The 14,910-nt window shown below is 36.2% G+C and overlaps 1 protein-coding gene across 1 annotated transcript; it reads right to left on the bottom strand.

Moving 5' to 3' along the window:
• Window positions 1–554: 554 nt before the first annotated feature.
• On the bottom strand, window positions 555–14,866 carry reep3a (receptor accessory protein 3a). The gene is made up of 8 exons (XM_082144170.1): window positions 14,536–14,866; window positions 9,481–9,553; window positions 8,650–8,726; window positions 6,742–6,862; window positions 6,314–6,427; window positions 4,199–4,337; window positions 2,874–3,010; window positions 555–2,656 (listed from the first exon to the last, which is right to left on the bottom strand). Exons 1-8 carry the CDS (start codon window positions 14,565–14,567, stop codon window positions 2,582–2,584), a joined length of 768 nt encoding a protein of 255 aa, XP_082000296.1. The 5' UTR covers window positions 14,568–14,866; the 3' UTR covers window positions 555–2,581.
• Between the last annotated feature and the right edge of the window lie 44 nt (window positions 14,867–14,910).

Raw genomic sequence — 14,910 nt, 5'->3', positions numbered from 1 at the left:
GTTTGAAGCTGAAGTAATACGATTATCACTTCTTATTATAGAGAAAGTCTTGTAGGTTTGTAGGGGTTAACCCTTTTTTTATTTTTTTGAAAAAATATGCCTCTGCAAAGGTTTCCTAAACTAACTACAAGTGTTCCTTACTGCGCTGTCCAATTCAAGGGGAGACTTTGAAAAACAGAGCCTGACTGCTTCTAGTGGTCATTGGAGAAATTGCAGTATGACAAACATCATTAACTGGGTGCCATAAAGGAATTAACATAATATATAAAGCATTTATTTGATTAATAAACAGCCTTTCAGACCTAGAGGAAGATAACGATTTAGGCTAACTTATAACTAATTGGTGACTGTATGTCTTAAACTGTATATATACACAGCGTTCCCATTCTTTTGTTCAATACAATTAGTGTTTCATGACCTTTCTAGTTGTTCCCAAGTACAGGATAATATTTAAAAAAAATTATAGAGATTGTTGAAGCAGATCTTTTTTGTGCCTTATATATTATTCCACAAGTTACTGGATATAAAAGATTACACATACTAGTTTACAAAAATATATTTAGTTTTTTATTAGTCTTGTCTCCAAAGAGACCCTCATCCGACATACTGATGTTTCACGCTTACATGTGGCATTCATAAAACGCAATATCTAGTCCATAAAATAGCTTAGAGCAAAAAAAATAAAATAATTCCTTGATGTTTCCATGACTTTTCCATGGCTTTTCCAGGCCTTTTAAAATTCCCTGGTATTTCCAGGTTTTCCATGACTTGTCCCAAGTTCAAAGAAAATAAACTTAGTTTTAAACCTTATTCTTTTAGGTCCAGGGTTTACTAACACATTCAAAAGAGCTCTTGGACACAAATCTAATCAACAAGTTTTCTCCATCACACAAAACATACTAACAACAAACTAAGACCCCCCCTCCCAATGCTCAGGCTTTTCCCACACATTTACAATTAACTGTCCAACACATAACGCAAACATGTTCAAAAACGGACAGATCATTGCCACTGTTTACACATGTACAAACCACAATGTTTAACTTACTTCTGTCAACTAGCATCAGATTCACTCTCCTGTCATGCTTCGCAAAGATAAATCTGGAGTGTTTTGGTCAAATGTTATGCTGATCAGTGCATTTTGTTATTTATATTTAAGCCAACTGAAAAATGACTAAATACAGAAACAAGCATGATTAAAATGAATGTACATCACTAAAAATAGATTGCACAAAGACGACATTCAAACTTAAGAAATGTATTTGGAAACATCTTTTAAAAATACTGTTAAGACTGAAAACAAACTATTATAATATTTCATAACAGATTTAAAAGTTAAAGGAATAGTTCACCCAAAAAAGCAGGAAAAAAATCATTTACCAATCCTCATGACATTCCAAAGCTATACAGTAAGACTTCTTTTGATCATAAAAAGAGAAGTTTTGAATAATATCCTGTTTTTTTTTTTGTTGTTTTTTATATAATAAAAAATTCACTGAAAATCTTCCCCTACACTGAAGTTCTGAAATTAACCAGTGGTGAACGGTTTGGTGTTAACCTGCAATTTCAGAATTTTTTTTTGTAGTTTGTTTCAGAATTTCAGAAAAGAATATTATGAGTGAATAACAGTTAAATTCACAGAGCAAAGATAAAATGCTGTACCAACACTGAAATTGAGAAAAATGGGTTCAACATTTTTTTTGAGTGAATCTGACCATAGTTGAGCCAAACTAATCTGACACAGGACAGCTCATAGTCTAAGAAACCTGATTTAGTCAAATGGACCCCTTTTATGACACTTCTATTGTGCTTTAGTTTTCATTTAGGAGCTTGCTTAACAGACTGAATCCTCTTTCACTTTAATTATACGAAAAAAAATATATTCTCCAAAAATATTTCTTTTGCATTCCATTGACAAAATGCACATGGGTTTAGAATGAGGATTAATAAAGGATGACATCATTTTTATTCCGGGTGAACTAAGGAAATTGTAAACATTAACATGCTGAAACACCTACTGTATGCATACACAAAAACCTGCTATAACATGCACACTCATTTTTAGTCCATTTCTTTCTGCTAAAGCAAGCTGAAAGGTGCACGCTACAATAACCTTTGACACCTGCCCCTGTAGAGGGAGACCGAGGACACCATGATACCCGTGCTACTCTGCGTAACAAGAGATGTCTCTACAGAGGCAGGTTCAGGTCAAGTTACAGATCAGATGCGCTCGGATCCATTTTTAAATACGATTTTTAGTACATTCTTAGTCTTCCTGTACGCATACTAGACTTTGGTATTTTTTCTGAACAAATAATGCTGCATGCAAGATCATTCATCACTCTGCATCATTGTCGCTTGTATTGTAGTATTCCTCATGTGTAAGTCACTTTGGATAAAGAGTAAATGTCATTGTTCATGCTAAGTCTTTTTGTAGTTTGTAGTGTTTAGTGCTGCTTTGAAAGAGCATTATCTTGCAGAATTGCAAGACAAAAGTTTAGAATTAAACTTGAGCATTTTTAAACCGAGGATTAGACTGCAGTTTTGATGCTGATCCCGTCTGTGAGTTTGTATTGGACAATCAAGGATGGTCAAAAGTGGATGATGTAACCAATTGCCGCCTTCGGGGTTTCAGCTTCAGAGAGCCATAGCGAGGCTTTAAAAAAACAATACAACACCAATACACATAGTTAATCTTCAGTAAATACAACAGTGGGGTTTTAATATCTGAGACCCCCAGGGAAAATGTTTGTATTTTGTATTGAGCTTTAGATTATAATTAGTGCTGTCGAATCGACTAATCGCGATTAATGGATTTGACAGCACTAATTATAATAGAATTGAACAGAAAATGTTTGCATGTAGAAACGTACCTCTTTGCGTACTGCTTTGGCACGGGTGAGTTTGACACTCTGAGATCTGCGCAGGCCCTTCTGGACTGACGCCTCGTCTTCAGAGAATACTCCATCTGTTTCCTCCTCATGCCCCTCCCCTGCTTGTTTATATGGCTCTGTTGGAGCAGATGCAAGGAGGAAGCAATAAAGATCTCAAACAAGAGGAACTGAACCTTGAAGGATTAGTTTACCCAAAAAATGAAAATTCTATCATTTACGCACTCTCATGTCGCCCTAAACCCATTTTGTGAATTTGTGGAATGAAAAAATGAAAAAAAAAACACGAAAATTTTCAATACAATCACAACAAATAGATATTAAAGCTATCAAGCCTCAAAGAGGATGTAAACGCACCATGAAAATTATTGGAATATAGTGGAAAATGTTTATGGTGCTTCCTTTTATTGTGAATGCAGTCTTCCTTTCTCTATGAAAGAAAGGCATATGGGTTTGGATTGATTTGATGGTGAGTAAATGACTGCATTTTTTGTCCAAAATGAATACATGATGTTTGCTAACTGCATGATTTGTATTATCTTACAACAGTATATTTCTTATTTAGGGAAAAATCGGGTTTATTGGAGACGTCCAAATAAATTACTAAGGCGCGCCGAAAGAACAACACAGACACAGTACAATCAACATGGGAAAATCTCACAGTAAAACAAGCAGCTGTGAAAATATGATACAAAGTTTATCTATGTGTCATCTTTTTACTCTTTTAATTCCTTTTATAACTGTATTATATTTATATTTCTTTTAATTCCTTTTATAACTGTTTTAATTTTCCTTGCTTTTATTTTGTGATTATTTTAATTCCTTTCTGTGTAAAGCACTTTGTATTACCATAGTGTATGAAATGTGCTATATAAGCAAACTTGCCTTTTTACTTGGACAGTCACCTGATAACAGATTACTCTAAATTGTAATGCAGAAAGAAAGAAACATGCATTTTCTGTAAAGTTGCTTTGAAACGATATGTATTGTGAAAAGCGCTATACAAATAAATGTAAATTCAATTGAATTGTTTGAACAGCTAGACTTTCCATCAGTTTCCATAAGGATTATTTTTCAATCCTTGTTCTACCACTAGAGGGAGACATACTGTTATAATTATAATAATGATGACAGACAATGTGCTCCACTAGGGTTCATCTGCCCTTGAGGTCTTAAAATGCTAATTTTGACTCTTACAGCTCATTTGTTTCTTTAGTTAAATCGGTATGTGGTAATTTTTCATAATTACATAATCAATCATTTATCATTATATAATCAGAAATGATGTCATTAGAGCGTGTGCTCACCAGAATCGACAGCGCTAGGGTCAGCAGGCTGAATGGCCCGTCGTCGGGTGGGGCTGGAGAAGGCTGACTGCTCAGAGGGGATCTGTGTCAGGTCTGGAATACTGAAACTCCTCAGACGTTCACTGATGGCACCCTGTCCCTGTGACACAAGTCATGTGATCAGCTTTGTCACTATGCATGTTCTATGGTATACAGGGCATTGAGTGAACACAATTCAAGAACCAAAAAGCCTTCATTTGTGATTGCTTTTATTATACACAATTTTTATTTAACTTATCTGAAGGCATCGACCAGTTAATAATGGTCTAATGATGTGCTGGTGACAGGTTACAGCAGATCGAAAAAGAAAGCAAGTTACCTGGGACAGTTGCAGAAGCTACTGCTGGAGATTAATTTAGCATGTAGACAGAAAGAGAAAGGAAACAAGGATTTTAAATTTTTTTTGAAGAAAACGTGAGTGGTGATTAGAACAACATTAGCAACGGCATAATGTGGCAGATGGTTACCAGGGTGTTGCTATGCAGTGATCTTAGTGTGTTGCTATGCGGTTGCTAGGGTGTCAAAAGTCAAAAGAGCCCAACCCTGGATATTTTTGTTTAGCAGTGGACTTTAGCAAGCACCACTACTAAAAAACAATAAAAAACAGAAGAGCACTAGAGTAGTGTTGGGGATTTTCTTTTAAGAATCAGACATTAAATTTGAAAAAAGAAAAAGAAAATGAGAGAACAAGAGAGGCAATAGTGAAGAGCACATTTAATATTTACTGAGTCACTCTTGTTTTCATTTCCATGCAGTATCTGTCTTAATACATAAATAATATATAACAGAAAAAAATTATATTGACCTGAAACTATTTTAACAGAAGTACACTGAACAAAATTATAAATGTAACACTTTTTGTTTTTGCCCCCATTTTTCATGAGCTGAACTCAATTCTATGTACACAAAAGGCCTGTACTGCCAAATTCTCTGAAACGCCTATACAGACGGCTTAAGGTGAAATGAACATTCAATTCACAGGCAACAGCTCTAGTGGACATTCCTGCAGTCAGCATGCCAATTGCACGCTCCCTCAAAACTTGCGACATCTGTGGCATTGTACTGTGTGATAAAACTGCACATTTTAGAGTGGCCTTTTATTGTGGCCAGCCTAAGGCACACCTGTGCAATAATCATGCTGTCTAATCAGCATCTTGATATACCACACCTGTGAGATGGATGGATTATCTCGGCAAAGGAGAAGTGCTCACTAACACAGATTTAGACAGATTTGTGAACAATATTTGAAAGAAATAGGCCTTTTGTGTACAAGAAAAAGAAAAAGTCTTAGATCTTTGAATTCAGCTCACGAAAAATGGGGGCAAAAACAAAAGTGTTGCGTTTATCATTTTGTTCAGTGTATATATATATATATATATATATATATATATATATATATATATATATACAGTATATATATACTACTACTGTTCAAAAATGATTTTTTTAAAGAAATTAACACTTTTATTCAGCATGGATTCATTAAATTGAGCAAAGGTGACAGTAAATATATTTATATTGTAACACAAGCTGCTGTTTTTTTAACTTTCTAATCATCAAAGAATCCTGAAAAAATTTACTTTTTTAATATTGATAATAATAATAAGAAATGTTTCATGAGCAGCAAGTCAGCATATTACAATGATTTCTGAAGGATCATGTGGCACTGAAGATTGGAGTAATGAGGCTGAAAATATTCAGATTTGCCATCACACTAATAAACTACATTTTGAAATATATTTTTTGTTATTTTAAATTGTAATCATATTTCATAATATTACAGTTTTTAACTGTATTTTTTTTTTATTTAACTAATAAAATCAAGTTCCTCAATATTTAAAAAAATCTGATATACACTTTCCTAGAAATTCTTTTTATAAGCAACAAGAGCTTAAAACAGCATGTCAGAAATGTCTGTAAAAAATGAAGTAATGTATCAATGCAAAACAATGTCTCTGTTTACATGGAATGAAAGCTGTTAGCTGACCAAATCAGCTTAGTTAGTTAGCTTAGCTCAGCTCAAATGCCCATTATAAACAGTGCATGAGTGTATGGATGAGTGTGTCTGTGTGATACCTTCACAGCAGCAGTAACAGCAGCAGCAGCCGCGATAGTGAGACCCTGTCGCCCGAAATTCACCATCGTCTCATAACTCTTCTCTCTGGCCTGGACAATATAGTCATCAATATCCTGCGAAACATAATGTAAAAAAATCAATAAATCTATAATTAAAATTCACCCTTAACCTCCAACTAGGACTTTGACAACAAACAATTACAGAGGGAACGAGATATGCAGTTAAAGGAACCATGGAGTTTAAATCAGAGTTTACAATGATCACATAATCGAGACATCCAACTAACCCAATCCATCTGTTTTTCTCTTAACGTTATTTATGTAATCATTGATTATGTAATCCTACTGACTCCATAATACATTTCTGTGTGTTCACTCTCAGTGAATGCCTATTCCCAGGGAACCTGATGATGTGTTAGGGTCATTACCCTTTCCTTGGATGCCAGCATAGGGTGTAGGAACTTCCTGTAGAGGACACTGGCTCCTCTGGTGTAGGGAGACAGCAACCAAAAGACGAAAGCCATTTTCAGTTCGTAGTAAACTGGAAACCTAAAACATAGTCAAGTGCAATTAACGTGAAAATAGAGGGATGACGGAAGACAAAAAGAATGAGTTTGAGTTAAACTTTCTCTACGATCTCTAAAATACCTTAAAGGGTAAGTTCACCCAAAAAATAAAAAAAATTGTCAATTTACTCACCCTCATGTCATTCCAAACCCGTAAGACTGAAGAATGAAGATGTTTTAATGAAATCTGAGAGATTTCTGTCCCTCCATTGATAGTCTACGCAACTACCACTTTGACACTTCAAAACAAAAAGATCATTAAGAGATAATAAAACTAATCCATATGAATTGAGCGGTTTATTCCAAATTTTCGGAAGAGACTCGATCACTTAATAAGATTAACAGATTGAATTTAGGCTTTTATAATATTCATATAAACATTGATCTAAACAGAAGCTCAACCAAACCTGCGTAACAACACACGAGAATGAACCTCATTGGTTCTCACAGAGAACTGGCATTTCGGCATATTTGTGTGTAGGCTGTATCTGAAGCCCACAGTATACTTTGCTTATGCGCGTTCCGCCCCGTCTAGGAGCGCGCACACAGGAGGCCGCCTAGGGAACAGTATCTCTTTTGTGGCTTAGTATGCTATTAATAACACTGTTTAATATAAAGCACATCCCGCAATTTAACAACAGTAGACTGCATTTTATAACACTCACTTATTTGGCTGTTTTGGATGACAAGTTTGGGGTTTTAGGAACGAAAGTGCACCGCTGTGAAGGAAGGGAAAGTCTGCTGGATGGAATGTGGCAGCGACATAATAATCGCTTTATGTCAATTATCCTGTTTTCATAATTGTTGGAAGCCAAAATCAAAATCAATTCCGATTAATCGCACAAGCCCTACTAAATGTTAACATGCTGCGTAACACACGAGAACAAACCTCATTGGTTCTTGCACGTCAAGCAAGCATGCTTGAGCTTCCATTTACCATATCTGATATGTGTGTTGATGAATATTTATATGTGAATGAACACAAATAAAGCGATCGTGTCTCGTCAGAATATTTAGACTAAAACGCTCAATTCATATGGATTAGTTTTTCAATCTCTGTATGGATTTTTGGAGCGGTAGTTGCGTGGACTGTCAATAGAGGGACAGAAAATATCTTCATTTGTGTCTTGATTTGAAACAACATTTGGGTGAGTAAATGATGACAGAATTTTCAAAAATTTAAAGGTGAACTGTCCCTTTAAGCAACAAATAAACAGCCTTGGTTGATTGACATAATGAAACTATATCTGTTAATAGACTCAAAAAGTCAATAATTTGCCAAATTAAAGTGCTATTATATATTTGTACATTTTATTTTTTGAATTATTATTTATTTATGTTTAAGAATTTTTAGTGCAATGTTTTTTAGTACCTTTTACTATAGAGTACTCTGTGCAGTTTTATCCTGATCCATACAAATAAAGCTGATCTAATTTAGGAAGACCCGAGCCAGTGAAAGCACAGCTGAACTTTTTTTTTTTTTTAAATGTCACGAAACTAATGAAATGCACTAAAATGTAACTGAACTGAAACTGAACCTAACAGACTGGTTCCCCTAAGTGGCCTGAGGAAAATAAACGGAGCTCAAAATCTGCAAGTGCAACAGATAAAAGCCCTTTTCATACACCACAAAGGCTATACAGTGAAAAGCCACACAATAGAGAAGAATTGCAAAATGTTAATAAAACCACTTGATGCACAATTACTCCATGCAATCCAATAGCAATCATTTGTCTCTTTTCAGACAGTGTGAGTATGTACAGTATTTACCAAGCCAAAGAAAGGTCTGTGATGGTCTCCACCACTGTGTAAAGTGCAAACACAATCCAGTACATCATCCATCGCACCTGTCAAACCACAAACACAAAATGTTTGTTGAAGGTATAGAAGAGATAATACAAAAACACACCACCGAGGACCATTTAAAGGTTCAACTTTTGGCGCTCTAGCGGTTAATAAATAAAACTGCATGCGTCTTGCGGAAGAATATTGTAGCAGAGCTACTTCTCTCAGTTTATGTTTATGACGAATCACGCACGTACTTCCCAGCGGTTGTTGTCCAGCTTAGTCTAAAATAGTCTGAATTTAAACACTTATTCTAGGCGTATCATAGTGATTCAGGATAAGACAAAACACAGTTTGGAAGATGGTACATTCATGATGTAGGCTACTCGCTCATTACATACATTTTGTACATTTTAAACAAAAAGTTACATAGTGTACCTTTAAATATTACAATATATGAATATTAATAAATTACTATATGGTACATATCAAAATACTATGGTATCACCATCACTATATACCATACATAATACATTATATTTTGTAAGGAGAGAAATGGAAGTAGCTGGAGGAGACCATAAAGGGATACACGGAGGAAGGACAGGATTAAATTGCTAAACAGCTCAGGGTTTAGTTACTGACAGCAACTGTCAGATACTAAGTGTAACTGGGATATACAAACAATACAGCTGGAGCTCTCCATCCACTCTGGCTGTTAACATTCTCTGAACTCAAATATTAAGAGTCAGTAGAGCATCGCTGGATAATGATATGCATATGACTTTGTCTTGTTTGTTCAAATAATTGAATACTCACATATTCTTTGACGTTCTTGGATTTGACAGCTTTAAAGGAGTAGTATGCAGGATACAGCGTTCCAAACACAAGACTGTGAGAAAACACAAACAGGCATGCAATTGAGACTGCTGTATTCTAAAATGCCTGTTATAGGCAGGCAAACAAATAAAGGTTCAAGCTGACAGTAACACTCTTTACAATTAGGGATATCGATTGATCTATATCGGTTATCAGTCTAATGGGGATTTTAGGGAATTTTTGGGGGACAATTGGTTTACCTTTGCCATCATCTAATATTCACATAATCTTTAAAATGAATACTTTATTTTAAAACAGTAAAAATTTTATAACACTGTCTTTAGCAAATCTTCAAGCTGATATCTTTTTTTCCTATTGTCGTGGTGCCTAAATTCACTTATAGCATTTAAATGGATTGATCTTTGTTCTTGGTGTTTTATTTTTTTATTTATTTAGACAAAATAGTGTAGAACCAGAATTTGAATATCCCTATGCACAATTTTGTATGAAATATTACTCATATTTAGCCTAACATTCATTTGGATGCCCACCCAAATGGCAAATACAGCCTTTACCTTTGGTTACATGCCAATAAAATATTAAAAATGAAACACTGATCATTCAAAATGCTCTGTTAATTCTACAAATATCTATTTATTCATGGTTTCCGCATGATGACACACCTTTATAGGAACGCCCACCTGGAGGGCAAAACAAGGCTTTTCTCCATTGCTTGGCAGTTATTGTTTACCAGGTTTGTACTAAGTACTAATGTAGTAAGACAGTGATATTAAAACGACCAAATTAAATATACACCTTATTAATGATGCATACTATATACAGGCAAAAAGATGAACCCAGAGTGTGAACGCCACGTGCAGTTTCTCATTACGATTTTTTTCCATAGAAACCCATTATAAAGAAAATGCCATTTTTGATCTTTAAATATCACTGTTTCAGGCACTTTTTTTTTCATGCTATGCGTTTTAGAATGTCCTGCCGGTTTTAGATATTTAAATCCTGCAGCAGGTGCTGTATCTGGATCATGATTCACAAGTGCCCAAAACTTGCATTTTGTTCACATATTTTTGTTTTTCTTCTTTTGAGAGTTGATCTAAATGTGTGTGGCTTGAAACAGATGGAAAACTGACAGGCAAGTGCTGCAGTTCTATGGACGGTTTGCCCTCTAGGTCCCTGTGGCAGTCACATGACTGAAAACTATGAATAGTGAGGATGAGATAATAAAAAAAATAAAAAAAAGAGCTTGTGGTTTTTTTTTTCCAAAGAGATGCTGCACACCTCACTTCAGTATACACACAGTAAATCCACGGCCTTCACTGTAACCGGCCTGTCTTTCCCTGGACCATGTATTTTCCAGTAGCTATGGGAACGACAGCACTGCCTGATACCGTCTAAAGTTATGTGCATTCATGGGTGTGTGTGTGTGTGTGTGTGTGTGTGTGTGTGTGTGTGTGTGTGTGTGTGTGTGTGTGTGTGTGTGTGTGTGTGTGTGTGTGTGTGTGTGTGTGTGTGTGTGTGTGTGTGTGTGTGTGTGTGTGTGTGTGTGTGTGTGTGTGTGTGTGTGTGTTGAGGGACTGTTGGATGGATTCCATTTATTGCGTAACCGTTTCTCCACTCTAAAACATCTCTACCATAAAGCAAAATAAGTGCTGAAGTCAAGAGTAGAGGTCATTTCTTTACTCAAAACAAAAATGATCATTTGTAATTAAACAACTTTAACATCACCAAGTGTTACGTCCCTCCACTACATGTGGTGGCTCTGTTTCCTTTTCTAATGTTTGGCTGCTCTGCAGTATGTTTTCATTCGTTATTGTGTGCAGGTGTGATCTGTAACGAGTGGGCGGAGAGACACCCTTTAAAATCTCAGGCACTCCGTGCAGAGGGGAGACTGGTGTTCCGGCTATCACGCCTGTGATTTATCTTCCTGTGTTGTTTTTAATCTGTTGTAGTTAATCCTCTATCTTCTGTTTTGTTTGTAATTGACTCAATTGTTTAATAAACCCCCTAGACAAACGAGTCCAACTGACTTTGCGGTAATTGTATGTTGCGGTTAGTGTGCCTGATCGTAACATTTGGGGGCTCGTCCGTTTTTGAATTGAGTAGGAAGTAACGTTTTTGTGAGCGGATTTTGTTGGTGAGTACCATATATATATATATATATATTGGGTAGAGGAGCGTGCACCTCAATAAGTAAGTCATCGGGCAGACACGGAGTTTGCCACTTTATTATTTTAGTTTCATTATTTTTGGTGGTATCCTTAGTCGGTACGTTTCGGGGGTTGTGGTAGACTGCGCAATCGGTCTGCTACATCCTCACGAGCTTAACGTTTAATGTACACCGGGTAGGGGATCCACTGAAGACTAGTGAGGCTAAGTTTAGTTTTTTTTGGGTAGGTAAGTAGGGGTTGGGGTGCAGTGAATCTCCCAGTCTTTTGGTACTCGCTTGTTTGGTATGTCGCTTTAGTGATGTAATAATGCACTGCATAATGTAGTGTTTAAACAGGCTGAGGTTGAGTTTAGACTTTTGTTGGTTGCAGAGATTTTTGAGGGTTTTAGCCCATTTGTATGTCTAACTTTTCCTCAACTTGTCAGTATTGTGGCGTGGTTGATTATGTAAAAATGTTGTGGTCATTTTGGGGATTTTGATCACTTCGTTTTTGTTCTCCCTGTAGTGGTGTAGCAGCCTGTAGTATTGTTTTGTTTATTTTGGGATTGTTATATTGATCATGTCTATAGTTCAGGAGTTTGCTGAAAACCCGTCTGTAGAGGCGTTTAATAATCTTAAAAAGGAGCAACTTTTGGATTTGGCTACTTATTATGAAGTTGAGTTGTCCGTTTCTGAAAAACGCCTCAAAAATAGCATTAAAACTGCTTTGTTACCAGTTTTGGTAGAGAAGAGGGTTTTGCCTCCTGTTGATATGAGGGATTCTATCCGGTTGAAAGAGCTTTCTATTCGGGAGAGAGAGTTAGACAATGAGAGAGAAGTGTTGCGTTTAAGAGTCTCTGAGAACGAGTTGGAAATGAAACGCTTAGATTTAAAAGCTAGACAGGAAAATATTGATTTCACTCACACCGGGTCTTTTGACGTGTGCAAAAACATTAGGCTTGTACCACCGTTCCTTGAGAAAGACGTGGAAAAATATTTTCCGTATTTTGAGAAGATTGCGTCAACTTTAAGTTGGCCGAAAGAAGTATGGACTTTGTTAATTCAGTCAGTTTTAACTGGTAGGGCACAAGAAGTGTATTCTTCACTTTCACTTGAGCAAAGTAAAGACTACGGTGTGGTTAAGGCAGCTATTCTTAGATGTTACCAACTAGTCCCAGAAGCTTACCGACAGCGCTTTCGTCGATGTGAGAAAACCGAGCATCAGACTTATATCGAGTTTGCTCGTGAGAAAGAGGCTTTGTTTGATCGATGGTGTTCGTCAAGTGAGGTAGACAGCCAGGCAAAGTTGCGAGCTTTAGTTCTTTAGCTCTGCAGTATGTTTTCATTCGTTATTGTGTGCAGGTGTGATCTGTAACGAGTGGGCGGAGAGACACCCTTTAAAATCTCAGGCACTCCGTGCAGAGGGGAGACTGGTGTTCCGGCTATCACGCCTGTGATTTATCTTCCTGTGTTGTTTTTAATCTGTTGTAGTTAATCCTCTATCTTCTGTTTTGTTTGTAATTGACTCAATTGTTTAATAAACCCCCTAGACAAACGAGTCCAACTGACTTTGCGGTAATTGTATGTTGCGGTTAGTGTGCCTGATCGTAACACCAAGTCATCTTTTCCAAACAGAGCCTTGCCTTGCTATTACTAGTCAGAAGAAAGTGTTTAAACGTCGAATGCTGTGAGAACACATTACAGTCACAATGGTTTAGTCATGCATTTCCTATTACGCTGTTCGCTGGGAGAACTTGTGAGGGTAAAAAAAAGAAGGTAAAAAAAGAAATGCGCGTGATGTTACTGCACATCTCTAAAAACAGCTAGCCCTTGTTTGCCATCAGCAAATAATTCATCGTGTTAACTAACAGTAAGAACACAAAAGGCATTTCAAAAGACCTTTAGACTTTGAAACTGACTATAACCTAATATAAGATGTATTTCTATCAGTGATGACCAGAGACCTTATCTCTTACATTGTCAGTACACTAAAGATAACCAAACCCACAGCAAACAGCTCCTAGTGAGATGAGGCACAGAATGTGCTTTCCTGTGCTGACCTTTCCGCAAAGAGAGGGACACACCTAATGTAACATTAAGGTCCAGCAGGAAAAAAAGCAGTTCCTCCTTCCTTTGCAGACAGGGACATTAACCAAAGCAGGTCTCCAGCCAAAAACATAATGGATTTCCTGTTCTACTCCTCTACGGCAGCAAGACTGATGTCTTTTTTTTTGCTTAATTTGCTCATTTTTATCATGTTTGAAGGGGCTCCTACAATTTCTTACCCGTGAATTGTAATGATTTTTCCATTACTTTTCCAATCTTTTGTGATGACTGTATTAGGATTTTGCACACTCAAAAATAGTTATATCTCTTATCTCTAGCTGATAAAATACTTCATATCTGACCACACCTAGAAAAAAATATATTGACTGTAAACATTTTCATGACCATTTAAAATTGAATTGATTTCCATTACCTATCTGGGCCTGAAAATCAAACTTAAATTTCCTGGTTTTATATTTTTCAGGACTGTGGGAACTTTGTTGATTGTGAGAAAAAAAAAAAATACATGAAAATACTGCAGTGTTGCAACTGCAACATTATTATATTGGAGACAAAACGTTTTTTAACTGAAGCATGTTGTTTTTTTTTTTTGTTTTTTTTACACTCATGACCAAAAGCAAATACACGACAATAAACAAGAACATTAAGATTTGTTTTATGGATTTATAATACTATTTTGAATGATAACATATATAGAGGCAGACAGTACAGTGCATAGATTTGATCAGTATCCAAATGCACAGTCAGCAGTTTTTCTAATAACAGTTAACTGTTACATGTAAGCTCAGAAACAAAGCAAATCTTTTTTAATAAATACTCACACGATGACCCTAGATATAATCCACGACACCATCTTCCAACCTGTTGCACTTTCAAGTAATGAGATTCGCTTCAGGTCCAGTCCAGATGTATAAATTATTCAAGTAAACTATAACTAACAATAACTTTTGTCTCGCTTCTCCAACCGCTAAAACTCAAACATTGAGCTCCTGTTTTTAACGCATACGTTCTGATTTCAACAAGTCTACACGATGACATCGTTATTTGACAAATAAACACTCGTTTTAGCTGTTGTTATCTCCCTACATTATGTTCCGTTGTGTCAATCGAGTATGTAATGTTTTTCTTCTTCGTTCTTCTCATGTCCTTTCGGACTAGGAACGATGTCACGTTTGATTGATGGCTCGACTGGCCAC

This window comes from Leuciscus leuciscus, assembly GCF_965113295.1.
Source record: "Leuciscus leuciscus genome assembly, chromosome: 17".
Classification (NCBI taxonomy): domain Eukaryota; kingdom Metazoa; phylum Chordata; class Actinopteri; order Cypriniformes; family Leuciscidae; genus Leuciscus; species Leuciscus leuciscus.
This window is presented reverse-complemented; position numbering and strand designations above follow the sequence as displayed.